This window comes from Ailuropoda melanoleuca, chromosome 2 (genome assembly GCF_002007445.2).
Source record: "Ailuropoda melanoleuca isolate Jingjing chromosome 2, ASM200744v2, whole genome shotgun sequence".
Classification (NCBI taxonomy): Eukaryota; Metazoa; Chordata; class Mammalia; order Carnivora; family Ursidae; genus Ailuropoda; species Ailuropoda melanoleuca.
In genome coordinates, this window is record NC_048219.1 from 82484777 (window position 1) to 82512629 (window position 27853).

General features: G+C 49.6%; 1 protein-coding gene across 2 annotated transcripts; it reads left to right on the forward strand.

Moving 5' to 3' along the window:
- ATP1A1 (ATPase Na+/K+ transporting subunit alpha 1) lies at nucleotides 1–27853 on the forward strand. 2 transcript variants are annotated; one of them, XM_019804162.2, is made up of 23 exons: nucleotides 1–27; nucleotides 9291–9395; nucleotides 10101–10160; nucleotides 11980–12183; nucleotides 12944–13057; nucleotides 13340–13474; nucleotides 13564–13681; nucleotides 14118–14386; nucleotides 14895–15093; nucleotides 15353–15462; nucleotides 17225–17359; nucleotides 17886–18078; nucleotides 19383–19558; nucleotides 20587–20723; nucleotides 21538–21688; nucleotides 22268–22436; nucleotides 22569–22723; nucleotides 23082–23205; nucleotides 24413–24558; nucleotides 24673–24803; nucleotides 25079–25180; nucleotides 27028–27119; nucleotides 27495–27853. In XM_019804162.2, exons 1-23 carry the CDS (start codon nucleotides 16–18, stop codon nucleotides 27521–27523), a joined length of 3066 nt encoding a protein of 1021 aa, XP_019659721.1. In that variant the 5' UTR covers nucleotides 1–15; the 3' UTR covers nucleotides 27524–27853. The 2 variants fall into 2 exon arrangements, with proteins under 2 accessions (XP_019659721.1, XP_034510048.1); XM_034654157.1 differs by lacking the exons at nucleotides 24413–24558; nucleotides 24673–24803; nucleotides 25079–25180; nucleotides 27028–27119; nucleotides 27495–27853 and adding an exon at nucleotides 23619–23693.

A 27853-nucleotide genomic window follows, 5' to 3' on the forward strand; every position in this document is an offset into this window, starting at 1 on the left:
CTTCACCGCCCTAAGATGGCCTTTAAGGTATACTTTTGAGAGCTTTAATGGGACGCTCTCCGTAAACACTAGATACGCCCTGGGGCGGCTGGAGTGGTCATTTCCCTGGTGGGGAGGAGGGTGTAGAGGGTTTTGTTGGTGTTTTGGTTTTTTTGTTTTTTTTTTCTTTGAGGGATGAGCCTGGAAGGAGGACAGGCTGGCTCACCAGGGCCTCTGGGTACAATAAACCCGAAAAAGGACTGCAGGCAGCGGGCAGGACGCGGTGGTAGCGCCGAGCCGCGGGAGAGAGCAGTACCCGAAAGAACCAGGGGTCTCCAGGGCAGGGGAGGAGAATGCGCGGAGCTCTGGAGATCCCAGAGCCACAGCTCGCTTCTGTGTTTGTGTGCCTCGGAGCTGTGATAACCGGTAGCCACAGCAGAAGACCGAGCGTCGGACCCTAACGGGGCCAAAATCAAGTTGAGAAAAGTTTATATAAGATAACCCCCCAAAGTACCAATTCATGGGAGAAAATGACCAGGTCGTGAGAACACGGGTAGGAGAGCAGCCGCTCCGTTATCTCCAGGGCTTGCAGGGTGCGGGCATCTAGTAGGTCTGCGGAAGCTTTCAGGGCTCCGCAGTGTGGCGTGAGTGGTGGGGGAAGAGGCAGGGTGTGTTCTTTGGGGATTCTTAATTTTGGATTTTGAAGGAGGTAATTAGAAAGCCTTGGACCTGGTAGGGAGAGTAGGGAGAAGTGGAATGCACAACTGGTATCTTTTAAAAGCACAGAATGTGGAGGGCCGGCCTAGGTTACAGAGCGGAAGGCAAAGAGCTGAGTGCCAGCTTCTGTCCTCCCCACGACATAAAAATGGGTTAGTGGCCGGTGCTTGTACCACACCATCACACCCTAGGTCATTCCCATAAACAAGCCCTTCAAGCGCACCCCTTTATCTCTCCTCAAAAAAGAAAAAAGTTGATATCCTGAGCTGGACATTCCTGCTTTGGGGGGGTGGGGTGGTGAACGGGGATATGTACCCGAGGCCTAGGAAGGTGAAGTGACTTGTTCAAGGTCAAATGGTTGGTTAGTGACACACCAGCCATGCCCGATTCCTGAACAGCCTGTGGTCTCCCCAGCCTGAACACTCACCCACTTAACGTTGCCTTGTATGCAGAACTCCAGCGTGATTCTTCGGATGAAACTGGGGTATTTGTGATACTGAATTAATGGATCCGAGAGATGTTTGAGTAACTAAGTTACATCCACATTATCTGTGTGTCTCTTTCATAACCGAACACATGCACAGCAGTGGTGAAGATCACACACCCGGGTTGTGGAGGCTCAGGCAGGATGTCTGAGGGATCCTCATAATAAGCCCGTGGCTGGCAAACACGGAATTGAATTATAGCTGGTTCATCGGATGATAGGCTGCTTATCTGCTGGCTCGTAGTTAGCGTTTTGGGGAGGCTGATAAATTGAACATAAAGGGGGAGACGTGTGTTGGTGGGATAAAGTTACCCCTTTTGTCCCCAGAGACTTATTGGGATAGTCCAACGTTCAGAAGAATATTTTATGCTGAAATGTTGGGATTTTTCCACATGGGGATTAAAATGTGGGTGGAGTGGTGACTAAAGCCCTGCTGATAATTGGTTAACCAGGAAGCCTGTGCTGGCAGCTAATTTTTAAGGTCATTGTTAATTTCTTCCCCTCCTCTTCCCACTGCCTTGGGGGCCTCCGTTTTGGTGACATTTCAGGTGGTTTTATTTCTCCTTAAAAATCAAGTTCCTGGGGCACCTGGGTGGCACAGCGGTTAAGCGTCTGCCTTTGGCTCAGGGCGTGATCCCGGCGTTATGGGATCGAGCCCCATGTCAGGCTCCTCTGCTATGAGCCTGCTTCTTCCTCTCCCTCTCCCCCTGCTTGTGTTCCCTCTCTCGCTGGCTGTCTCTCTGTCGAATAAATAATAAAAAAATCTTTAAAAAAAAATCAAGTTCCTAAGCTTTTGGTACGAAAATGAAAGAACAGCTCCTGCTGAATCATTCCTGGATGAAATAGGATTTTGTCCCTTTTTTTCATATTGGGTGTTGTTGCCAGTGACTTGGCTTAAAGCCACAGCCAGGCCTGCCACCCACAACTATTTAGCTCACCAAAGGTACACAAAAAAACTTTCTCTTTTCTCAAGTTTACAGAAGCTGGGGCAGGGGGGATGTCACCAGTTCCTTCCATGCGGTTCCCCATTGTTTGAATATTAACTTCGTTACCTAGAAAATAAATCCTAGCTTATGGGTGGTGATTTCAAGAGGAGCAGGGGAAGGAGATTCAGGTGAAGGTTGCACAAGGGATACGCATGTCAGCAGAAATCCTGGTCGTATGGTAACATTATCAGCTGCCCTTTTGGAGCTCAACTTGAAAGTGTGACTAAATCTCCTGGCTGCTATAAAGCTAGTACTTTAGACTGAAAACATCGTAAGGCAGAGTCCTCGGCAGTGGAAAGTTGCCCGGGCCTGGCCAGCGGCAAGTGGTGGGGCTACAGGAGGAACTGTTGACCAGCCCTGGGGCCAGACCAGAGGGCCGGGATTGCATCACACCCCTTTTGCCTCTGAAGTGTTCAGTGTGTGAGTGTGACGGTTCCCTGGCTCAGGGTTCTTTCTGTACCCTGTTTGGAGGGTGTATCCTCTTTTGGTAACTTACTGTTTAATTTGTAGTGTTCTCTGCCAGTAAGTTTGTAACACTAGTGACTCACCTTTGGGTGGGAGGGTAGGGAAGGGGGAGGTCTGCATCATAAACCTGAGAAGGCTTGAGAGGAGGCTAACCCCTGCAGTCCTCCCTCCCCCATCCCCCAGGGGGATTTTTAAAAATTCGATAAGTGTTCATCCAGGTGAGGGCTAAAACTTAAAACATCCAGCCTTCTGGAAGTGTTATCGCCAAGTTGCATTTAAAAATAAAAAGCGAACTCAAAATTATACAGCTTAATAGACTTGGTACCCAAACATGCTTGGTCCCAGAACCCTTCCAAGTCCTTGCTTCCTGATTATTTTAGCAACAAATGAGCAGTTAAGTGACTTTTTGTTCAAATCAGGCTGTGTTGTCTTAAAGATCTCCAGACTTGAGAAAAAGGCTTTAACTATTTGAAGGATTTTGTATGCAAAAGTAAGATTAGTTTTGTTCATTTAAAAACAAAACAGTAACAAAAAATTTTTTTAAGCCCTGAAGCTTCAGGTTCTCAGCTGGCTCCTGGGTAGACTACTCGCCCTAAGGACCAAGTGAAGTCATCTCTGTCTTGGCCAAAGTGAATGCAGTGCAAGCAGACATCACAGGTTTACCAAGGTTTGGCACTGAGGGAAGATCAGATCTTTATAAACTATAGGTTTCCTGTTCATCAGTTAGTCTTAAGCCCTTCAAAACCAGAGAAGAATTTTTCTTTCACCTGGAAAACATATTAGGGGTTGAAAATAATAGGAACTACTATTAATTACCCTCCAGAGGAAGGCCAAGTGGAAGTATCCCTTGACATTGCTGACCTCCTAATTTAATAGCATCTTAGAGTTAGTTTTTCATCTACTTTCACTTTTCAAGCAAGGGACTTGACTTTTTTCTAAAAGTCCTTTGTAAAAGTCTTGCCCAAAAAAAAAAAAAAGGAGGTGTTGGGGGTGGGGTTGCCTTTCAGCCCTCTGTGATGGGAGGGAGTGTGAACATTTGTGCTGCGGTGCCTTCTAGCTGCCCAAGGCGCTCTGCCAGCTAGGAGGCCAGAAGAAGAAACACGAGTGTCAGATCAGATGGGCTCACAGTAATCAGAGTGGCTGCGTTTGGACAGCCTGACGCTGGGCAGAATGTTTCCCCAGCCCTGCCAGAGCTGTCCAGTTCTGGGTTACTCTGAAAATACATGGCCAGTAAGTGATAATGTGAAGTAAAGAGCATTTGAAAGCCCACTAGCTGCATTTTTTTTTTTTTACACTCTCCTTCGTTTCTATATTTTTGGAAAAGGAGACGTAACCAAGTCAGGTTTGAACTTTCTCACGTTGCTATGAATTGAGTGTATGAGAGGAAGTGTATTCTTTGGCTGGAATCTCAGAGAGACTGTTCTTTGCATATGACTCAGCTCATTAGTTGTGCTGAAATCTGTTGTCAGGAATCCACAAGAAGTTCTTCACATATGACTGATGTTTGGGTAGCAAATTCTATCAGTGAGAACAGAGCCCCCACCCACCCTGCAGTTTTTCTCTCTGATTTCATTTGTATCCTGAGCCTCCGGAATTGGGGCCAGTACACCTTAGTTTCTTTGTGACTCTACAATGAATTGTATCTGAACATTAATTATCTCTGTATCTGGTTTTATCCAAACTCTGCTTAGTAACAGCTGTTAGGTATTTTCTGGTAGTGATCCGAAGAGTTGATTCTTAGTGGCACGTGCTTGTCTTTGGGGCTTGGATTGTTTGGGGACCCAGTAGTGAAGAGTGTCAGGTGTGGGGATCAGTGGGTCTTGGTGTCGGATTTCTCTTTCCAGGCTGTTGTCACGGCCAGGGCCCTCAGGCACTTTGGGGCCATATCCTTTTGTGTTTTTCTTTTATCTTCCACATGATGCTTCCATGGGGCCATATTTGTTTTATTGTTTCCGTTCAGGTGACCTGTGTCTGGGGCTTTGTGCTGCCTTTGTCCTCTTCAGCCTGCCAGCTGGTTTACTTCGTACCGTTCGCCTCAGGGTACCAACTGAGGAGCGGTGAGGACTGGGAATTCATTCAGTCCCCTCCCAACGCTGGTGCCAGTTAGTAATCCTTCATCTCTCAACCTGACAACATCTTTTGAGTAGCACTAGCCAGAGTGGTCTGGTCAAATGAGAAAAGGGCTGAGGTGGGCAGCGGATAGAGGGAACAGGCAGAAAGTCTTAACTCTTCACAAACCTGGGTGCTTGATTATAGAGGTAGGGTTAACCCCAATGAAACAACAGGCTTGGGTTGTGTTTCGTGTTTAAGAGCTGGAAAAACAAAGAGTATTTTAAGAGAGGTACAGCTAAAGGATATTGATTGTTTAGACATTCTAGAATTTTTTTTTTGATCACAGGTGTGCACTACTGCAGGTGGGGCGGGCTGGCAGGCTCCTTATGAATTTCCTTACCAGCAGATGGAGGAGGAAGGTTAAGCCTAGTTTGTTTGGGGCTGAGGAAGCCTGCTGGTTTTTCTGCCCCCCCCCCCACCAGCTGGGTGGGCTACAGCCCAAGTATGGGGGTCGTGAGCTGGCCTCACAAAGGGACCCACTGCGCTGGCTTTGCTGCATGACCTTCTCCAGCCTGCTGCACGTTTGGGGGGAGTGACAAGGAATAGGAAGGCCTGGTGGTCCTCGTGGGTCACCTCCTCTGCGGGAGAAAGCGATTCATTCCTTAACTGCCCTGAATGCTGCTCCAGGCCGCAGAGCAGCTGCAGTATTAAGGCAGAGCGTGTCCTGCCTCAACCCTGGCCATCTCAGGGCCCTCAGATCCCTGGCTAGAAAATTCCTTGCACGTAAACTAAACCACTTAGTCATTTAGGTGCAGCTGGAGGTTGTAATGAACTGGACTTGATCATTTCTGATATTTTCTTTAAGTTTTAACTGATGAGAAGAAAAAAATATCCCACATGGGTGGTTTTTTAAGGTGGAAGGGAGTTTTCTAGTGAGGAATGGCGGTAACTTATAGGGTAATTAAAACCCAGTTATAATACTAACCGTGATGCAGTGCTTTGCAGAGTACCTTCACATGCACAGTTGTGTTTGAGAATGATTTAGTAATACAGGATCCCAGGAAGATGGGCAAACCCCCCCTTTTTTCCACATGAAGGAGGGTATAGCGCTCTGGCCCCTCTGGCTAGTGCAAAGTTTTTGTTTGCGTGTGGGTTTTAGGAACAGCTCGGATTTTAGGTGTTTTGTTTTCAGACTTGACGGCAGCCCCTTGAGAATCAGACGATCAGAATGCCTTCTAGACTCTTCAGTCAGTCGTCACACCAGATGTTACTGCCATCGTAGGGACAGACAGCTGAGACTGTCCAGGGTCCCACAGCCAGCCGGCATGACTGGTGGCTTACCTGAAGCACACAGCATTCCCGTCTCAAGGGCATGGACATCGGAGCTTCCCAGTACCCCATAGGTGGCCTCAGCAGTCTAGAAGTCTGAAGCACACTGAGCCCCCTTCTGCCCCCAGGCCCATCTGTTGCTGTGGTGGGAACAGGTCCCCCCTTCACGTTAATTACTGACGGAGAAGCAGCAGCACATCTGGGGGGTGGTCCATGTTTTTTATTACTTGTGTTAACCTTGGTTTCTCCTGTCAAGAGTTTTCTCTTCCCATCTCCTGGGCACCTTTTCCCTCTGCCCAGAGCCAACGGTAGCCAAACTCCTTAGGTCATCTTTGAGAGGATGGAATCCCTGGGAAGCACAGGATGAAGTAATGACCCATTTTCAGCTGTGTCACACTGGGCAAGCCCCTGCCCTCCTTGTGACCTCCCACTTCCTAAATTAGCAGTGGAAAAAAACACACACAAACCAGAACCTGACTTTACTTCATCATTTTCACCCGTGTCCCCTTTGTGAAGGGCCTCATGGGATGCTTGAGCTTCCGTTGTACCTTCTCTCAAAGACCTCAGGGGGGGTCTGAGGGGCGCCATTGCAGGGAGCATGGCAGGTGTGGGAGACGTGATCTGAGTTTTCTAATTGAAGAAGTAGGAATGTGTGCCCAGTGCCCAGAGCAGAAAGGTTCCTGTAGTTGATTGGGAAAACCATGTTTCTCTTGTTTTTCTCAAATGTTTTTAAAAGAAATAATGAAGAAAATGCTGTCTACCCATTTTTTTCTTTTTTAGCATTGTTCCCTAGCCCATCCTGCACTCCGTCTACCCCAAACACACACACACACACACACACACACACACACACACATTTTTTTCTGCTTTGAATCTGTGATAATCGAGACCTGTAGGGACTTAAGGAATATGTAGTTCCTGTCACAATAAGCGAATACTAAATCATTGTTTTACTTGTAAGGAAGAACTGAATTGTAAAAGAAGCCATCTGGTCTTCTGAACAAACATTGCCTATTAAAAAAATTAAAATCTTGAAGGAGAAGAAATTCCACATGTAATACTTCCCATGTCTCTTCCACAAATGTCCTCATCTAAAACTATGCCTTAGTAGCATGAATTGATGAGGAAGGAGGTGGGGACTATTAGGAAATCAAACTTCCAGCCAACTTAACCATGGATAACTGCGAGGCTGGAAGCAAGATACTTTTCTGTAAATGGGGATACAACTTTGGAACCTGTCCAGGGCCTAGCTCTCTTATCATCCTTTCCCCCTTTTTTGGAGTGGAAAATACTGAAAGTCTGAGAATAAGGCATATTAGGTGGTGAGGCAGAGAGATTTTTAAATCTGATTTTCATATATTTAAGTTAAACTTGTTTTAATGATATCTTGCTTAAAGCAAAATTGTGAACTGTATTTTAAAAATCGATACAAACCGACCACATAGTCATTTAGAGATTCCCTAGTCAGTGCCTTTAAAATGATTTTTAAGTGATGTGCTTTCCCATTAAATATGTGAAAGAAATTCCACTTTGGACTGTGGTTCTTGTCTGGTGGAAGCCCTGTCCTTTCTTTTTGTTTTATTTGTGTGTTTGCTTTCAGTCTGTGATGATTTTCCATTTTAACCCTGGCACCAAGGGCTCTATGCAAAGAGGCACTTAGAAATGCGGTTGCTCCACAGTGGAGAGAATTTCAAGAATGCCGACTATCTTTAGACCTGCTTCATTCTTAACAGATAAGATAGAAACAAAAGAACTCCACTGGGTTGGGAGGAGTTAGTCAAGGAACACTGCAGAAGTAACCCCAGGAGTTGAACAACATAAATAATACAAATGGCTCTGCTTGTGGACAACACCAGCTCCTTTGGGGCAGGATTTCTCTTTAGAGCCTTAAGAGAGGGTGTTTTCAAATTCAAGTGAATACTGTGTTTATTTGCGACCATCGTAGCTGTGACTGAAATTTTGATTTTTTTTTTTGTAATTTGATTTTTAGCACAGTAGAATTTTGATCTGGATCCGGGTTCTCACTTAACTGCCTTGGTAGCTGGCAGGGTACTTCTGAAGGTTAGAAGCGAGTAAGGGGAGCTACGAGGCAGTGTAGTAACAGCACTACAGATATCCATTTTAAGGAAAATGCTACTCGCTCCTTCCCCTGCCCCCGTCTCAGGTGGTTGTGGGAGGCGCTTGTGGGCTGGGGGTGTCTGGAGCGAAGGCGAAGGCCTTTTCTCTGCGGGCCCAAGCGGAGCACCAAGTTCAGGCTTTCTGTAGTTAAGCCCAAGCATGTTACCCGGGGTGGGGGGAGGGGTATGTGGAACAATCTAAATTTAAACTATAGAATCAACATTTTCTCTAAAAACCATTCCAGTTTTCAAGAGGCGTAGGTGGGTCCTGTGAATTATGTGGTAATGCACATGCTTTTGCTACACCCTGCTTATGTCAAAACATTTCAAGTGACTTCCATTTGGGGGGTTTATTTTCAGGCTGTAGACTAGGGAGAGGACTTTTTCTTTTTTTTTTCTTTTTTTTTTCTTTTTTTTTTTGTCTTTTATTTAATTTTAAGTATTCTTAGGCCAACCTTTTTTGTGTATATAAGAAAAGACGAACAGGTCATTGTTCTCATGTAAGCCCTCAAAATATTTAAATTTGATCCTTAATGGCTTCTTTGCAAAGCTCCGGATTTAAACATAATAATAAAAGTGACTTGGGTCCAAGTGTTTTGTTTAATTGGTTCTCCCAGAAAACACTGCATGGAGGTGGGCGCAGCTATTCTCTCCGTGCAAGGAAGACAACCCTGAAACTTAGAGTCCGTGACTCACCCGAGGAGGCATAGCTGGGAAGCCGGACAGCGCGGGAGTCTAACTCAGACTGGTCCAGAGTGCAAAGGCATTGGCCCTCTACTCTGTTACTAATGTGAAGATGATTTCGTTCTCTCAGTGGGGAGGGTGGAAGGTGGCGGTATAGAGATTTTGACAGCACAACCCTCTCCCCATTCACCCCAAATGGAAGTGACTGGCGGGACCCTTCGGTGGGTGCCGGCACTTCTCCCCTGGTCTTGACGCCCTCGCGTGCAGATGGCGTGTCTTGAACGTGCGATAGTTGCAATAGTGGTTGCTTTTCTTTAGTTCGTGGTGTGTGCACATACGTTCCCATACGTGCCCACGATTACTGTCCCGTTGACTATTCGAAATGTTGGCTATCTGAAGAACTGCTAAACTCCCCTGCTCCAGAACCTTCTGTGTGTTCATAATACACAACGTCACCTCTCCCACGTTCTCCTGTAGGTCGGACGTGATAAGTACGAACCTGCAGCCGTTTCAGAGCATGTCGACAAAAAGAAGGCGAAGAAAGAGAGGGATATGGATGAACTGAAGAAAGAAGTTTCTATGGTAAGTATTAGGAGGCAAGTTGCTTTCTGTTCTCCTTATAAATTAATTGTATCCTATATGTTGGGTGTTTAATCCACCCCCCCACAATCCTTCAGTCAGAGGCTTGCTTTATTTTAAAAGTAAAGCAGTCATTGTGGTGGTTTTTACAGACTTTACCAAACCGTAGAGGTCGATATGGAGAATTTTCATTCTCCAGGCTGTTAGTGCATTGGGAGAGTTACCTCCTCCCCCCCTTCTCCCCAGCATAACCAGAGGTCCACAGAAGGAACTGTGCTTGATATCGGGGGTATCAGGGGCCTTCGCTTTTCTCTGCTTCTGGATTATACCAAACCTAGGGAGAGAACCTTGAACCCCTGCAGCTGGGGAGGCTTCCATGGACACAGCCTGTCTAGAACCTGCCTGGTCATCAGAGAAGGCAAACAAGGTTTCCCTCGAGCTCCGAGACTGCTGGGCTTTCCTGAAGTCCTGGCAGGCAGCAAGGGGCTTCATCCCACAGCTTTCACCGTCCTCCGGGGAGGGGCTCTCAGCGCAGGGCTGTGTGGTTGCCGAGCCATTGGGCATCGGTGAGACGTCTGCCACCTTCCGCACGGAAGGAAAGCCCGTTTGCTGAGTCTAGTTAATACTAGCGATGAGTCACATGAATGCTTTCTCCTGATCTTTTTTCATGGTACAGTGTTTAATTCTTTTGTTTCTGTTCCCCTTTAGGATGACCATAAACTTAGCCTTGACGAACTTCATCGCAAATACGGAACAGACCTGAGTCGAGTATGTTGTCAGTTCCCACTTGTACAGAATCCTGGGTCCCTAAGGCATCTCCCCTGTGGCGTGGCCCCTAAGCCTGGGGCCTCTGGGAGAACGATGACAGGCAGCTTCTGACTATGCACTCTGCCACCTGCGAAGCTTGGGCTTCTGGGTGCTTCCTTAGTATTTTGTGGGTGCCTGACACTTTGAAAGTAGACATTATTTTCCCCATTTTATAATAGGTGAGATCCAAAAAGGGAAAGCACCGGATTTGAAATGGAATGGCTCCGTAGCTGTGCACATTCCCTGACCTTTCGGTCACAAGTCTTTGTCTTTATTCTGCGTTCATGAAATGGAGTTGACTGTTTCAGTGAGTTCAGTCTTCCACTCTTCAGTTTTTGCACTTTTGCCATCTAGCTCCATTGCAGGGTGTCAGAACCTTGATGATTCTAGCATTTATTTGAAACTTGTTTTTTTACACCATTTAAAGGAGTCTTTCCATAAAGCACGTGTTGTGTATCCCTGTTCCCTGGGGGATTTGGGTATTAAATTTGCCACACAAACCATATCAAAACAGTGGGGGGGGCTGCAGTTTATTATTTCTGAGCAAGAAGTAAAAACGGGGGACTAAACCTGAGTGCTAGCCAGCGTGTAGCCATTATTTCCATAAATCCTCAAGAAGCTGTAAGCAGCTTGCTGGCCGGGGTGCCCTGGGCTCCGAGGGGAGCTGACTCACAGACGGAGCTGACAGTCGCTGGTGGGCGGCCTGAGCGCGTGCTCTCACCTGTAGCAATGCCTGGAAGGGGTTGTCGGGAGAACGAAGGTGGCTGCTGTGAGACACCGGCCTCCGAGCCTGGCGTGAGGGAGTGCTTAGGTGGGGAGTGTCGGGTCCCCTGCCCTGGGCGTCCGTCAGGAACTTGGGGGGGGTCCCAGCTGAGTCCTCATGTCCCCTTAACTGCCTGGCTTTTGTCCCCCTGTTCTTCATGCTCCCTGGGTAACTCCGATATTTAAAATGACGTGAATGCAAACTACGTATTAATGATACTTTGGGCAAAAATTGGTTTTGTCTTTTCTTATTCCTCCCCCGACACTTAGGTATTTTGATAATATGAAAGTAATCACATTCTCTTCCCCTTGTCAGGGGAGCCTTGTATTATCTACTGTGTGCTGTCCACGTATCGTGGTTTTAAGGCCCCTTTAGAGAAGCGCGTGGCTTTAGTACAGTGGATTTTTTTCAGTGAATGCTTGGAAGTTGGCGGGTTCCTGGGGGTGGGCTGGAATGTGTCCCTGTGTGAACCCTCCCAGCCCGACTGTCCTTTCAGTTACCATCCACAGGATAGACTTTTATACTGAAAACTTGGCTATTAAACCATTCACAGGTTGGATTCCTACAGAGAAGTTTTTTTTTTCCCCTTTTTTGATGTTTATAGAGGGTTTCTTTCTTCCTCTCCCTGACAGATCCGATATGCAAAAGGACTCAGAGCTCTGAATTTGCAGTACTGAATCGATGAGTTAGCATTGCTATCTTTTTGGTAAAAACTCAATTTGGCATGAGTCCCTTAGCCTAAACTTAAGGTCAGACTGGATTCAGATCTGTCCATGGATCAATTTAAAACCAGTTTCAGTCTGGGTGTTGTGAGCTCCTCAGGAAGTTTGGGCGGCTGTGTGCCCGGACCAGGAGAGGGTCCTCATCAGAACTTGCCAGGTTTTGCAGGCTCTCTAGTTTGGGGAATTTTGTTTCCTCCTAATTAAACCATTACTGGGGCCCTCCAGCTATCACGTGGGTACATTCGCTTGTATGTGCTGGGGCAGTGTGTCTTACTTACATTCCTCTGCTTCTCAGGGCTTAACAACTGCTCGAGCTGCTGAGATCCTGGCTCGAGACGGCCCCAATGCTCTCACCCCGCCTCCCACCACTCCCGAATGGGTCAAGTTCTGTCGGCAGCTGTTCGGGGGTTTCTCTATGTTACTGTGGATTGGAGCAGTTCTTTGTTTCTTAGCTTACGGCATCCAAGCTGCTACAGAAGAGGAACCTCAGAATGATAACGTGAGTTCTGTAGCTCTAGTTTAGATTGCTAAGTATGCGTAAGCTGTCCTGGTCTTTGCCACCCCACTTGTTTTCCACTGGTTACCACTGGTTAGCTGATGGGTTTAAACCAGGAAAGGGACACCTGGGTGGCTCAGCTGGTTGAGCGTCCAACTCTTGATTTCCGCTCAGGTCATGAGATCGGGCCCTGCCTTGGGCTCCATGCTCAACAAGGAGTCTGCTTGGGATTCTCTCTCCCCCTCTTTCAAATAAATAAGCCTTCAAGGCTAAACAAACACGAGGGAAGGCAGTGTGAGCAGCTCTTGCCTTCAAGCCCCATCCATTCTTCCTTCCTCGTTTCCCCCTCATCTCCCACCTTCTAGCTGCTCTGCAAGCTGGATGTCCGCCGTGCGTGTCGCTGCTGTGAACAGGCTGCTCAGTCCTGGCCCGGGACTGGCCGCCAGGCAGACGGCAGAGCGCAGCTTTTAATGTTGGCCCATAACGCACATCCAGAGATGGTTTGGTAGCCACTCCTCAGAAGTCACAAGTTGTTTTGAAAATATCTTTGTTTTAATAAAGTAGGAGAAACAGATGGAAAAGTCTATTGAGGTGTAGTGACCAAGTGTCTGTGGGACCCCACTTCGGACCCCCCTATGCGCAATGCCTGGGAAGACATGAGTTGACATGTTAAAAATATGGTTTTTATTCAGTCGAAAATTAACTGAATGTTCCCAACTCCTTACTGCGAGCTTGCTGCCCTGACTTGTTTGTTCCCTTCCAGCTCTATCTTGGTGTGGTACTATCAGCTGTGGTCATCATAACGGGTTGTTTCTCCTACTATCAAGAAGCTAAAAGTTCCAAGATCATGGAATCCTTCAAAAACATGGTTCCCCAGGTACCTGTTGCTTTGCCCTTCTCCACGGACAGCCCGGGAATGTGTGCTAGTGTGAAGCTAAGGCTTCCGAGTCGATGGGAACAGGAGGGCCACCTCACAGATAACTCCCAGCCAGCTTTTATAACTTGCATAAATAGAAAGATTAATAATCTCCTTGTCATGCACTCGGATAATTCACATTAGAGATCTTTTAGAATTTGGTTTTCTTGTTTGAACACTACCTGGTCCCCGTTGGTAGCCACTTTTCTCTGATTAAATGGTGTAAACTCTTTTCTCCCAAAGCAAGCCCTTGTGATTCGAAATGGTGAGAAAATGAGCATCAACGCGGAGGAAGTTGTAGTCGGGGATCTGGTGGAAGTGAAAGGAGGAGACCGAATCCCTGCTGACCTCAGAATCATATCTGCCAACGGCTGCAAGGTGGGTTCAGCATACCCCCGGGGCTCAGGCAGAGGAGCTCGCAGAGCGGCCCGGCGTGCGTTCACACGGCCCTCTTGTCTCACGGACAGGTGGACAACTCCTCGCTCACTGGTGAATCGGAGCCCCAGACCAGGTCTCCAGACTTCACAAACGAAAACCCCCTGGAAACGAGGAACATTGCCTTCTTTTCAACCAACTGTGTGGAAGGTAGGCCGTTTTAAGGCACCGTTCCTGTTCATAGCATGCTGTTTACCTTGGGCATTAACAACAACAACCACCATAGACATAATTTCTCTTCTGGTTTTATTGGCTTCTTGTCTGGCTCCTGTGGCCAGGCACAGCAGATGCGGTTTACTTGCTGGCAGGAAGGCTCCAGAAGCCTGGGGGTATCCTCTCCCCCCACCTCCAGCAACAGCCTCTGTTGGCCGTGCTAACCTGGCAGTGGCCTTTGGAGCTGCTGTCCTCCCGGATAGAAAGCCCTTCGCCAGAGTCCCCGAGGTTTAAAACAGCGTATATACCCCACCAAAGAGCGGCCCTTGAAAACGTGTCGTTTTGGCTTTTTTAGCCATGCCGCGTAGTTGTGCAAAATCTGTGACTTCTTTGATGAGACGTGGTATGGTTTGCCCTCCCTTCCTTTTTTAAGGCACCGCGCGTGGCATTGTCGTGTACACTGGGGACCGCACGGTGATGGGAAGAATTGCCACACTTGCTTCTGGGCTGGAAGGAGGCCAGACTCCCATCGCTGCAGAAATTGAGCATTTCATCCATATCATCACGGGTGTGGCCGTGTTCCTGGGGGTGTCCTTCTTCATCCTTTCTCTGATCCTTGAGTACACCTGGCTCGAGGCCGTCATCTTTCTCATCGGCATCATCGTAGCCAATGTGCCGGAGGGGCTGCTGGCCACTGTCACGGTAAGCGGCTGGGGGAAGGGGGAAACCGCGCTTGCTCTTCCATCAGCCTGCATGTGAGAGACACCCCCCCCAACTCCAGAACAGCTGACTCAGGGTTGGTCACACGAGCCTGTGTACGGTTTCTCTTCAGAGCCAGTGCCAGGGTTAGATAGCGAGGAGGCTCAGCGTGTTTTTGCGTGGAAGATAGTAACCCCAGAGCCTGAATAGGCCTAAATCTTGATCTGATCTTACCGCATGACCCACAGCAGTGTAACAAAGGGGAAGAATTTGGGGGTGAGCAGGAGAACTACAGTGTGGTAGATCCTGGCTAATTTCACTTTCTTAATCTCTTGCTTCATGGGGGCAGGGAAAGCCCTCTAGACGTGTTCCCATTAGGATTCAGACTTCAGAGCATGGTTGGAGAGGTGTAATTTTAGACCAGCGTCTTCCATATTAGGATGGAGCCAGAGTTCGTATAGAATGCCATCTTGGTTGAGATCGAAGTAATCTGGTTCCTAATGGTTTTTAGGTGTGTCTGACGCTTACTGCTAAACGCATGGCAAGGAAAAACTGCTTAGTGAAGAACTTAGAAGCCGTGGAGACCCTGGGGTCCACGTCCACCATCTGCTCGGATAAAACTGGAACTCTGACTCAGAACCGGATGACAGTGGCCCACATGTGGTTCGACAATCAAATCCATGAAGCTGACACAACAGAGAATCAGAGTGGTAAGGCCCCAGGCCCACCCCACACTATAGCCTCCTCACCTCCTCACATGACTTCCCTTTTTTTTTTTTTTAAGTTGGTTTTTGTTTTTATCATTTGGTAAGGAGTTAAGGGGAATGGGTTTTAGATTTCTCTCGACTTTGCCCTGAAACCTGATGAGTTCTGTTAGTTGGGAAATGAGATGTATCGTTTCACTTTTTATGGGCCCTTAATACAAAGGTAATGCATTATTTTCCTGTCTTTTTTTCTTGCCTCCATCAGGTGTCTCATTTGACAAGAGTTCAGCCACCTGGCTCTCTCTGTCCAGAATTGCAGGTCTCTGTAACAGGGCGGTGTTTCAGGCAAACCAGGAAAACCTCCCTATCCTTAAGGTACGCTAAGGAGTTTGTTAGCAGGTAGGCCGCCCTGCGGGGTATAGGTACCCCACAAGAACCAGCACCTGAGCGTGTGCCCTCTGTGTTCCGTAAGGGAACCGCTCCTCGTAGGACACCCTCCATTTGACGCTTTGCTGTACGTGGCTTGTGTTGCCTGGGGGATCCCAGAGCACTTAGGGTCACCCTGTGGGCCGTACAGGTCCGGGAAAAGGGACTCTACAGTAAAAACTGACTAGAAGTGGGAGGCAGTCCTTACCGTGAGAAACCGAGTGAATAAAACCCGGTTTTACCACTCTGAGCGTGTATCTCCTAACCCAGCAGACAGTGAGGGCTGCTTTTGTGACTCGATAATCGTATTTGCATAGTAGGATACAGTAGATTCCAGTAAATCCCTTAAGCCATTTATTTTCTTAAAATAGCTCAGCTGTTTCTCTTATCTAATTTGTGACACCGTTTGCTTACTAACGATGCAAAAAGCAGCTCAGCCTCATGGAATTCACGTGAAAAGTGGAATGACTGGGGTTTCACTGTGCTGCCCGGTGGGGACAGTCTTGGAAAGGTCATAGCCTCGCGGGGTTGTTTAGGATGAGGAGGACACGTGTGAGGCCCTCTGGGCTCCCTTGTTCTCAGCAAGGCTGCCGGGGTGGTTCTGGGTAGAAACCAGGCTGTCAAGAGAAAGAAGGCTCACTTAGATGGAGCTGAGGGGGCTTCTCCTGTGAAGATGGGACCCCTGTAGCCTTTGAAGGTGGTGGTGTTGGCGTGGAGTTGATGTTGATTAGACGAGGGTATTGTTTATCCTGGGATAAAACTTGAGGCGCCTGCTTTCATGCATTTCCTTACCTCAAAGTGGAAATCTTCTAGGCTTTCAGCATAGGACTCAACAGGTATCAGATCTTTCCCGATTTTTAAGTGCCAGAAAGGGAGCATGGGCTGTCTTTGAGGATTTCAGGGAGTGGGGCCATGTCAGTGGCATTATTACTGCCCCCCCCCAAAGGCATGCAGCTCTCTTCTGCCTTAATAACTGGCCTTTGATAAAAATGATGCCGCTGACTTCACGTTTCTTACCAAACCTGGCCACCTTTCTTACTAAACGGGGCTACTGTGTTTGTGAACATGAATTTCTCATCTGCCTGGACCGCCCCGAAGCAGTCAGAGTTCTCAAGTGTTTATATAAAAGTTGGCTACAGCTAAAAATGCTGTTAGTGTGTCCCGGTATATCACACACAAGAGAAGTATGTGTTTCCTCAAGTGTGGCTTTAACTCAAAATATTAGCTGATTATATGACTGTTGGAGCTAATAATAGCTTTCAGTTCACACCATTCAGGCCTAGATAATTTTGCACAATTGAATTATGTTGAAAGCCCTCTATTTTGCCTTTGACACAGACAGTTTGCCCCCAGTCCTGGGAACTGAAGGGATTTTCTTATAAATTGTAGGTGCTGTAAATACTTGGAGTCTCACTTGGTATTTTCAGATTTGTAACCAGAAATACGTCCTTGGGAATAGTGTTGGCTTTGAGACTTTGCGGCAGGGGAAGATTTAAAAAAAAAAAGGGGCTAAAGTAGGTTAGAAGACTGCGTTACGCTCCTCCCAAGGGTGGGTGACCCCTTCAGACACCCCTCTTCTCCCAGAGGCTGGAATTGGGGTGGGGAAAAGAGTGCAGACAGAGGAGGAGGGAGCTGGGGGGGTCTGAGCAGAGGTGTTCGGTGGAGCCCGGGTGAAGCGTTCCAGGCGGGCTCACGGCTGCTGTCTCTGCAGCGGGCAGTTGCGGGCGACGCGTCGGAGTCCGCGCTCTTGAAGTGCATCGAGCTGTGCTGCGGTTCTGTGAAAGAGATGAGAGAGCGCTACACCAAGATCGTGGAGATCCCCTTCAACTCCACCAACAAGTACCAGGTGGCGTGGCCAGGCCAGGGGGCAGGCGGGGAGGACTGGAAGCCAGAGGGAGAGCTCTCGTCCCATGTGAAATGTTACAAGCTTACATGCTTTCAAAAAATGAATTCTCCCAGCTTTATGCAAGCTTTTACATTTTGCCCTGGATTAGGTGTAAGAAATCCTAATGTGTTTGAGTGTCGGTAGGATAGACAAAGCCTCCTACCGTGTTGGGACCCTCTGGAATACTTACTTCCGGTTTGGAGTGGGGGTGTGGGGAGGGGGCGAGGTGGCCACGTATGTGCCCGTCCCTCTGTTCCCAGTTGCCTTTCAGGAAAGGCTTACGTATGAACACATGCCAGGGATTTAGGATGACATCCGCTGTGCTGGTGTTTTGGGTAGCATGCGAAGTAAGCTACAGGGTGTGGGACACCGAAGTTCAGAAATAGGAGACCTTGGTGGTTGTCACTGACACGTACTAAGTAGTAAGTGCGCTGAGCTCCCCGCTCCGACTGCCACACGCCGTTCACATCTCCACCTTCCTTTACAGCTGTCCATCCACAAGAACCCCAACACGTCTGAGCCCCGACACCTGTTGGTGATGAAGGGCGCCCCCGAAAGGATCTTGGACCGCTGCAGCTCCATCCTCCTGCACGGCAAGGAGCAGCCCCTGGACGAGGAGCTGAAGGATGCCTTTCAGAATGCCTACCTGGAGCTGGGCGGCCTCGGAGAGCGAGTACTAGGTACGCGGACAGCCAGCAGCACGGCCTTCAGTCTGGTACACATTGCGCAGTGTCCTGACCTCCTCATTGCCTTCCCGGAGGGTTCCTCCTTCTCCTCGATCTGCTCCCAATTCTGAAAACAGTAAGGGCTGGAGAGATGTTTGGTGTGTTGGGGCCTCCGAGCAACAAATTCCTATTGGTTTGCTTCGGATTCGTACTTAGACCTTTGGTCTCATGCTGGTCAGTTCTGTTTGCCTGGAAAAAAAAAACGGGGAAGAAGAGCTTTATCATCAAACCTTTGTTGCTAGGACTATGACCTACAAACTTAATGAAATTAAAATTAATTCCCAGGGCTTCTAGAGTGAAACCATTTCCTGACTGGCACAGTGGTTGTGAATTTACACCAGAACTTACGTGTCAGCTCACAAATGACATTGGCAGTAAACTTTTCCTCTAGGGAGCTACCTGTCCTTCGAGTGTGTCAGCCAGGGCAGACGAGAAGTACATTATGCTCACTGTAGAATGTAATGGAGAAAGCAGTGTTTGCGCTGTTTTGGAGGCAGACAGATAAAAAGCCATCATTGATGTAATTCTTCCTGTTCCACTTAGCTTAGTAACTCAGAACAGATTGCCCGGGCCCGTGCTCTGGTTCATACCGGCTCCCTCATTTGATGTGAGGTGTCTGTCTTACGTCTCTCTCCACTGAAAAATCACTGTCAGGTGTCATTTCCCCACGTCTGCCAGCCCAGAGTAGAAGCATTCTGTCTTCTGTGAACCCATGTTGCCACCTCCTACCACTTTAAGGAACATTGTAACCTTCCTACCACATTGCAAGAACCCCTCGAAGGTCCTGATCCTGTAGTGATGACACTGTGATAAGCGCCTTGGGCAGAATGTGTCTGCTTTGTATTTATTCTCGAGATAGCTTACAGGCTGGTCCTCACTGGTGGGCGGTAATGTCTTTCGGTTAGATTAATAGTGAGCAGAGATGGGGGCTCAATTTTTCTAAAGAAAGCAGCAGAGACAAATAATTACGTGATTTGCAAAATCTAAGCACCTGAGTGGGCAGGCATAGAGCCCCGAAGTCCTGTCCTCGTTCCGTCTTCTCCACGCTGGACAGGGCATATCCTTTGAGGTTTGGTGATGGACTCTGTCACGTGCATGGTTTTTCTGACTCCACAGCCTCCGTACATGTTCAATAAAACCTCATGGTTTTAAAGCTCGACCTTGAAACAGTATTCTAAACTCAGCCTGGAGCCAGAGGTAGACTGTCTGAAGGACCAGCGGCCGCTGTCCTCACAGACCCCCTGCTGCCCTCCTTGCAGGTTTCTGCCACCTTTTCCTGCCTGACGAACAGTATCCTGAAGGGTTCCAGTTCGACACGGACGATGTGAATTTCCCTGTTGAAAACCTCTGCTTCGTGGGGCTCATCTCCATGATTGACCCTCCACGGGCTGCTGTCCCTGACGCCGTGGGCAAGTGTCGCAGTGCTGGCATTAAGGTAGGCGCACCGTGTGCCTTCTTGACACACTCTTCGTGTCACGGGGCACCCGGCTTAGTCGCGTGGCCCCATGGGAGCCACGTGGTGCCCGCTCATTTTCTCACCAGGAGGATGAGTTTCTTACCTCCAAAGCTTTGGTTACCACCAGGAAAGGCCAAATGGTATTAAAATGTTGATGTAGACAGCAGATGAGGGATTCAAAAGAAGAAAAACACATTTGGGGGGAAAGAAATGGAAGCATATAGGAATCACTGAAAAGAGCAAAAAGACAAGGTTTTAAATTTGAAATACTTGGTTCTATATTGATCTACTTGATGCAGTGAATAGCAGGTCTTCTCTGTTTTCAGTTAACTGGTTTTTTAATGAATGTTTGGTGTCCTCTGTATGTCAGAATTTTAAGTCACGAACGTTCAAATGCACTAATAATGGGGCAGTTTAGCCTGCCTTGGTGCCGGCTGTCTGATTTGTTTCCGTTCTCTCGTTCTCGTTGGTACCACTGCCCTGAAAAGCTTTGTAAAAATGATTCCCCCACCACTTTGACTCTCTGGATTCTGAGGTGTAGTCTTCTGAATATAATCATTGGGTCAGAAAAGCAGTAACAAGATTTTGAAATCTTTTTTACATATTTATGCTGTCTTCCAAATTGGTCTCTCCTGTATTGGGCCAGTTTGGGGGTTCGGGGTTGCTGACCAGCAGTATGTGGCACCCTGCCCTATAGTCCGATCTGCATCAGATTTTTACCGTTGTTTCCCCTTTTTTGCCAGTTTTAGTAAATTTGAGTTTTCTTAAATGACTATGTAAAAGGAAGAACGGACGTCGTGTATCTTATGTGATCATATACCAAGATCAGATCTGGATGTTGCTCTGTGTTTTCCATAAACAGGTGTATGTTTGTATTTTTGGTTAAGGTTATCAGTTTTAGGTATGCATTCCTGTCCTTTTGATATTCCAAGATGAATCATCCTCAATATTTACTCCTGCATGGTTAGGCAGCTGCACTCAGTAAATTGCCCCGTTTCTTGGTCCAGGTCATCATGGTCACTGGAGACCATCCAATCACAGCCAAAGCCATTGCCAAAGGCGTGGGCATCATCTCAGAAGGCAACGAGACTGTGGAAGACATCGCTGCCCGTCTCAACATCCCAGTGAGCCAGGTGAACCCCAGGTAAGGCAGGAAGCTCAAAGCCTGGTTGGCCTTGAATGTGCAAATGGGGGTCGTTGGGAATCATCAGCTTGGTTCCATGATGGTCTGCTTCTAGGCTTGCTCTGAATAGGGAAGGCCCCTGCAGTTCCAGAAGGCAACCTTGTCCTTGCAGGGGAGGGTTTCAATGAGAGCAGGTCATTATAGCCCTCACTTAGGTGGTGCTTACGGATTCTCAGCACCTGCGCGGTAACCTGTGAAGTAGGCGTTAGTCCCGCTTTGCGGAGCAGGGAAGCTGAAGCTTCGTTCTACGGTGCACTCTGCAGCCGAGCCTCCCGATTTCATGCTGTTAACCGCGGAGCATACGACCTGACACTGAGCACCAAGTCCGTTTCCACAGCCACGCTAACTTATCCGGGTAGTTCAGGCCAACAAGGAACATGAGCAGTAAAGTACAGTAGGTAACAGAGACAAAGCAGGATTGTTCTGGTGTTTTGTTAAAGTGTGGGGCTCTCTCACCCACTCGGGGGCTGTGAGAGGGTTTGGCCTACTGTCTAGAACTTGGTCGTATCATTTCTGTGTGTCCTCTATAAAGATCAGGAAAGGAAGGTGAAGGCTATAAAGATCAGGAAAGGAAGGTGAAGGCAGGCTGCCCCCCAGGTTGTACGTCTTGAGTGAGCTCTAATAGTACGAACGTGCCTTATAACCTGTGGACTGCTGTCCAGGTAGAAGCTCTTACGTGACGGGGAAGACCCCCTTTGGCCGTGGGCTGTCTGCAGAGTGTGAGCATCGCGCAGGTGAAGCGGTGGGTGACCTTTTTTTCCCATCCTGATCCTAGAGACGCCAAGGCCTGCGTGGTACACGGAAGCGACCTGAAGGACATGACCTCTGAGCAGCTGGACGACATTCTGAAGTACCACACGGAGATCGTGTTTGCCAGGACCTCTCCTCAGCAGAAGCTTATCATCGTGGAAGGCTGCCAGAGACAGGTTAGCGGGCAGTCAGCGGGCTCTGTGATCGCAACACCAGGGCCAGGCACAGGGCCCCGCTTTTCTTAGACTCACCACCACCTGCATGCCGGTAGAAGCTCCAGGCACGGCTCCGGCGAGAGGGGGATCCTGATCACAGCTTAACAGAGCCACGCACTTGACCACGCACGTCTTCACCGTGGCCCAGTCTGAGGCTCCACGCTTGGCTTGGAATAGCAGTCCAGGCTCCTAATGTCTACACTGGGGATGTGAATAGCCAGGAGATTTGTCCCATACCTTGAAAAGACTTTTAAGGAATAGGATTTTCCAGAGGTCCACTCACCAAAGTCCTGGCTTTGAGAAGCCCTTGTTAGTAAGGGGAGGGGCCGCATTTGTCATCACTCCTTAATTCTGTGGTTGGATAGTGGCTGGGTGGCTTCTTGGCTGAGCCGGGTCTGAGCCTGCTGAGAGTCTCCTAGGAAAGGAAGGGGCGGGGTCTGGACTGAGGAGAGGCAGGTTGAGGCATGTGCCTGGTGTGCCTCGACCCCTAGGCCTCTGGACCGTGTGGCTCTTACAGACCCACCCTGCTTCTTCTGGCAGGGGGCTATCGTGGCTGTGACTGGCGACGGTGTGAACGACTCTCCAGCCTTGAAGAAGGCAGACATTGGGGTTGCCATGGGGATTGCTGGCTCCGACGTGTCTAAACAAGCTGCTGACATGATTCTTCTGGATGACAACTTTGCGTCAATTGTGACTGGAGTAGAAGAAGGTGAGAGAGCACTGTGTTTAAAGTGTTCACCAAAAACTCATGCCGGTATTGCCCATCTCTGTCTACTCCTAGCCTGCCCATCTCTTTAAGCTCTACAGTAAAAAACAAAAAACCAACCTCTTGCTTTCCCAGGTCGTCTGATCTTTGATAACTTGAAGAAATCCATTGCCTACACCCTGACCAGTAACATTCCAGAGATCACCCCCTTCCTGATGTTTATTATTGCAAACATTCCACTACCACTGGGGACCGTCACCATCCTCTGCATTGACTTGGGCACTGACATGGTAAGTGACTGGCACGGCAGCTTCAGACCCTCCTCGCTCACCTGCTGCTGCAACACCCAGTCAGGCTGGGCGTAAGTGGCACCCAGCGTGCATCATGGCCTCAGCCCCTAGGAAGCGTCGTTCCCAGTCCTCCGGGCAGCTGGCAACGCCTGTCTATCAGATAGCAACATCATATGAAAGGGAAGATTCTTTTTTTTTTTCTTTTTCTTTTTAATAGGACTGGTGGTAGCATCTCCTAGTATGAAAACCAGTTTTAAAGGGGAGGAGGCAAGGACTTTATAACAAAATGTTCATGCTATCAGCTCCCTGGTATCTGACAATGACTTTTGTACTCTTCCCTCTCTCCTCTCCTCCCCAGGTTCCTGCCATCTCCCTGGCGTACGAGCAAGCCGAGAGCGACATCATGAAGAGACAGCCCAGAAACCCCAAAACGGACAAGCTTGTGAACGAGCGGCTGATCAGCATGGCCTACGGGCAGATTGGTGAGTGCCCCCCACCCCCCCACCCAGCACTGAGCAGGAAAGCATGGGGGAGGCGGGGGTGCCCAGATAGGCTGGTTTCTCAGGCTCCAGATCTAGCAGGGGGCAGAACATAGGGTGAGACGCAGGGGAGCATTATACGAGATGCTCTCGGGGGAGAAGTGTTTTGCTGGCTGCCCACGTACTTCCTTGTGGAGCCTGGAGCTCTTGAGACAAGCTCGGCTGCCTGAGCACTGAGGCTGCCCCTCGGAAAGCAAGGCACGGTTCATTCAGAGGCTGTGTTTCCTGGGGACAGAGTGTGTCGGTCACTAATTTGGGTAGAGAGTTAGGCTTTGAAGAAATCACGTGAGCTTGAAGGTTTGGCTGGTGGGTCACCACCAGTGATGGCCCTGCACCCCCGCCTTCCCCACCCCCAGGGCTTGAGTCCCGCTCTGCCTGTGGAACATGACCAGCCGACAGGTGTTCTCTAGGTGGTGGGCAGTGAGAATGCCCTTTGGTCCTAAACGCTCTGCCTAGTGGCCTGCAGGAGAACCCGGTGAGGCCACCAGGAGCAGCCCAGGCCTTTGGATTGATGGGTTGCATCACTGTGGACACTTGGGTGAAACGGAGCAGCTGAGTGCGTTGTGGAAATACGGCAGAGACTGGTTAACGGTTGCTCACCCCCGTGACGAGGAGCTGGCTGATGGCCAGGAAGACCTAACTCCGAGGAGGACGACTAGGTCCCGAGCATGGGATGAAATTCTGCCCTGAGGAGCTCAGGGTGGTGGGGTGGGATCACATGCCAGGGGAGAAGGGTCCTGAAAGTGGGGGAGGGGGAGGGTTGGGTCAGAAGTGCCACATTCGCTACTTGGAACGTGTGAAAACGGAGCGGGGAAAGAAGTCACATTGTAGCAGAGATCTACAAGAATGGCGAAGCTTTCTTCCCCTAAAAAGGCTCTGCCCTGGGAGAGACGCGTGATCATATGACAGCCGTGGGTGTTTCAGAGCAAGGCCTGCGTGTCTTCCCCTTTTAAAGCCCGAAAAGTGACTCAAAAGGAGAAGAGGGTGCCAGGCGAGGGCTGTGCCCCTGGGGCTCCTCTGTCCTCCCAGTCCTCTCTCAGCCAGTGCCCAAGATGGCCCCGAAGTACCGTCCCCGGCCTGCTGCGGCGGTCAGATGACGTGTGTGCCGGTGCCCCGGGACCAGGTTAGGACTGTTCTTCCACACCTGCAGGTATGATCCAGGCCCTGGGGGGCTTTTTCACCTACTTCGTGATTCTGGCTGAGAACGGCTTCCTCCCCACCCACCTGCTGGGCATCCGTGTGGAGTGGGATGACCGCTGGATCAACGATGTGGAAGACAGCTACGGGCAGCAGTGGGTGAGCGAGGGGCTGAGCAGGGGGAGCTCCTCAGGCGCCCGAGGACAGTGGCCACTCAGCCCCCGGCCGTGCGGGCCAAGAGCCGGGCTCATCTGCCTGCCTTCTGTGTTTCAGACCTACGAACAGAGGAAAATCGTGGAGTTCACTTGCCACACAGCCTTCTTTGTCAGTATTGTGGTGGTGCAGTGGGCTGACTTGGTCATCTGTAAGACCAGGAGGAACTCCGTCTTCCAACAGGGGATGAAGTGAGTAGAGGATGGTCAAGGCCCTCAGACAAGGGGTCCGGTAATCTCTCAGTTCTTTGCAAAATCCTGGCACCCGACACGTGGCAGTTTCTGGAATCTCCCATTTGGAACAGATTTAGGAAGCCGAATGTGATTCTCCAGGGCTGCTTTTCATCTGCCCTGAAGTTCCTGAGTACAACATTGCTACGTAAAGACATTGGTCTGCCATTGAACACACAGCATTAGAAGAGAAACTCCGGTTCGCGTTCTTAAGCTTTCTCTCCCCTCGATTTTAGGAACAAGATCTTAATATTCGGCCTCTTCGAGGAGACGGCGCTTGCTGCTTTCCTCTCCTACTGCCCTGGGATGGGGGTGGCCCTGAGGATGTACCCCCTCAAGTAAGTCGCTCCTCACCCGGCTCCACAAAGCGTGAAACAGAAGCTAGACTTCTCTCGTGACGTGCGCTAATAGCTATTAGTTTTAGGAGTCTGGGGTGGCATGTACGAGAATTCCTCGGGACTGGAAATTAGGAAGGACTGACCAGGGTGCTTAGGATTTGGCTGAGATCAGGCCCAACAGGCACTGGGATGGCTCTCCAGCTACCTGCATGAGTGCTCAGGTCCCCAATGGCAACAGTCTGGTTGTCATTGGTGTCCTGGGGCTTGGGGATCAGGTGCGCATCTCACTTACCTCACCCGTCCCATCACAGGCCCCCACCTCCGTGGGCCTCTGAATCCTCTGCTCTCGAAGGCGGTGGGAGAAGCTCAAGGTGGGTCATGGGTAGAGTAGACCAGAGGAAGCCCACCACTGACTCTTTGCTTAGAACCAGACTGGCCTCTTCAACACAGCGAAGGACTTCGTGGTAAACCCTGTACGTGAACAACGCAGGTTTATCAGAAGTGTGAATTCTAGTAGCCTGACGCCTTCCCTCAAGTAGCCAAGCTCCGTGGGCCTCCCTGGCCTCTTGTTGGGGCTGTACAGACATCCCCTCTGTGCAAGGGTAGCCTGGCATCTGGGGTCTGTCTGCTGTTGTCCAGCTGTCTTTTCAACCTTCTCTTGTAGCCATTCAAGCTCCTGTTAGGTGAATTCAATATTCTCTCTCCCTGCATATGTCCTTGGTAAGGATGCTCCCTCCCACCCCATCAGGCCAGAGAGTCGTCAGGGCTGATTTCCCTGGTTTGCCCGGTGTGATCTCGCCCTCCTGGACACGTGCAGTTGCACCCGTTCTTTGCTGTTACTTGTCATTCCTGCTTCCCACTGCGTTGTCAACCTTAAACTCTTCTGACTTTGTATCCCTGGCACGTTACACAGAGCTGGCGTACACAGGGGCAAGCCTCGTCCAAGTCGAATCGTATGAGCTGAGCCGTTGTTTGTCAAGAGGAGGGTAGGAGAACCCAGCTCTCTTAACAGGCTAAGACGGAGAGTCACACTGAAAGGGAGTGGTGCCTCCGGCCACGTTCTGTTCGGAGAGCTCGTTCCTTCACAGGTTCTCCCCAGTTTGGAAGGTGGGTTAGTTACTCTGCTTGGCTGAGTCAGAGGAGGTCATCCTCTCTTAGCTGTGGAGGAGGACGCCTAGCCCCCAGAAGGAGAGGAGAGTGCCGGGCCTCTGTCCTGGGACAGCCTCCCTCACACGTTGACCACAGAAGTTGGTCGTCAGGAAGGCACAGCCCTCCGACAAGGCTGCCCCAGGCACCTGTCTCCAGGCTGGGGACCGTGGCAGCAGCCTGCCGGGCTCCCAAAGGCCTCTGCTCTGTTGAGGGCTCGGCTGTTTTCGTTCCCCAGCACTGGGATTCAGCACACAGCTGACTGAATGCTGGGGACAGGGAAACTGGTTTTGATCCACACGGGCAGTTCTTAATCTACAAAATGTCAGGACAGGGACACAGGTCACACTCGAGCTGCTTGAACTTTAGAAAGGGAGGAAAGAAAATGTCCCTTTGCTGTGGGATGGTCCACAAAAAAATTACAACTCCCCCTGCAAACCAAATCCTAAAAACCAAACTGAGGGTGGGACGGGGATTCGTTGGGGAAGTCTGCAGTCTGCTTTCCTCTGCCCCTGTAGGCCCTGGGTACCGGGAGCAGCATTCTGTTCTCGAGAACGTGCTCGGTGGTCCACAGTGATGGCTCAGTGGTTAGTCATGGCCATATAGGGCTCCTCCTCCCAGGCTCTTCACTGTCGCTGAGGATACACTCCCTTTTCCTTGAATGGTGGTCACGTGTAAATCGTACCTGCCTCTCTTTCCAGACCTACCTGGTGGTTCTGTGCCTTCCCCTACTCTCTTCTCATCTTCGTGTACGACGAAGTCCGAAAACTCATCATCAGGCGACGCCCTGGCGGTAATTACAGACCTTTTAGCTTCCAAGGGGCGTGGGGGAGGGCTGTCGGGGAGGCCACAGTTCTGTGGCTTCTGTTTCCTCCGATCAGTCTGGTTGGCTGAGGCCACTGGACTGCCTGCAGCCACAGTCCCTTCCCCATATGGTCTCAGACTCAACTAAAACCCAATATGATACGGTGGGAAGTTGGTCAGAAATCTGAGTCATCTTCCCAATTAACATGTCCTTTCTAAAAACAAAAACCATTGATGTCCAGCACTGAATTTGGGTGCTTTGTCACCCGGCCCGGGCTTTGTCACCCCCCCGGGTCGCTCCTTGTCACCCCTTCCCGCACTGTGCACTAGACTGACTGCCCATGTCTCTGTCTGCTGCCTCCAGGCTGGGTAGAGAAGGAGACCTACTACTAGACCCCGTGTCCTGCACGCCGTGGAGCATCACGCCACACACTTCGCACCCACCCCCCACCCCCCCTTTGTGTACTTCAGTCTTGGAATTCGGAACTCTACCCTGGTAGGAAAGCACCGAAGCATGTGGGGGAAGCGAGACGCCCCGGAATGAAGCATGTAGCTATATGGGGGGAGGGGGGAGGGCTGCCTGAAAAACACCGTCTATGGGAATGACAGCGGGGATGGTTTTTATGTGCCTTTTTGTTTTTGTAAAAAGGAAAACTTGGAAAGACTGAAAGAATACATTTTATATCTGGATTTTTACAAATAAAGATGGCTATTATAATGGAA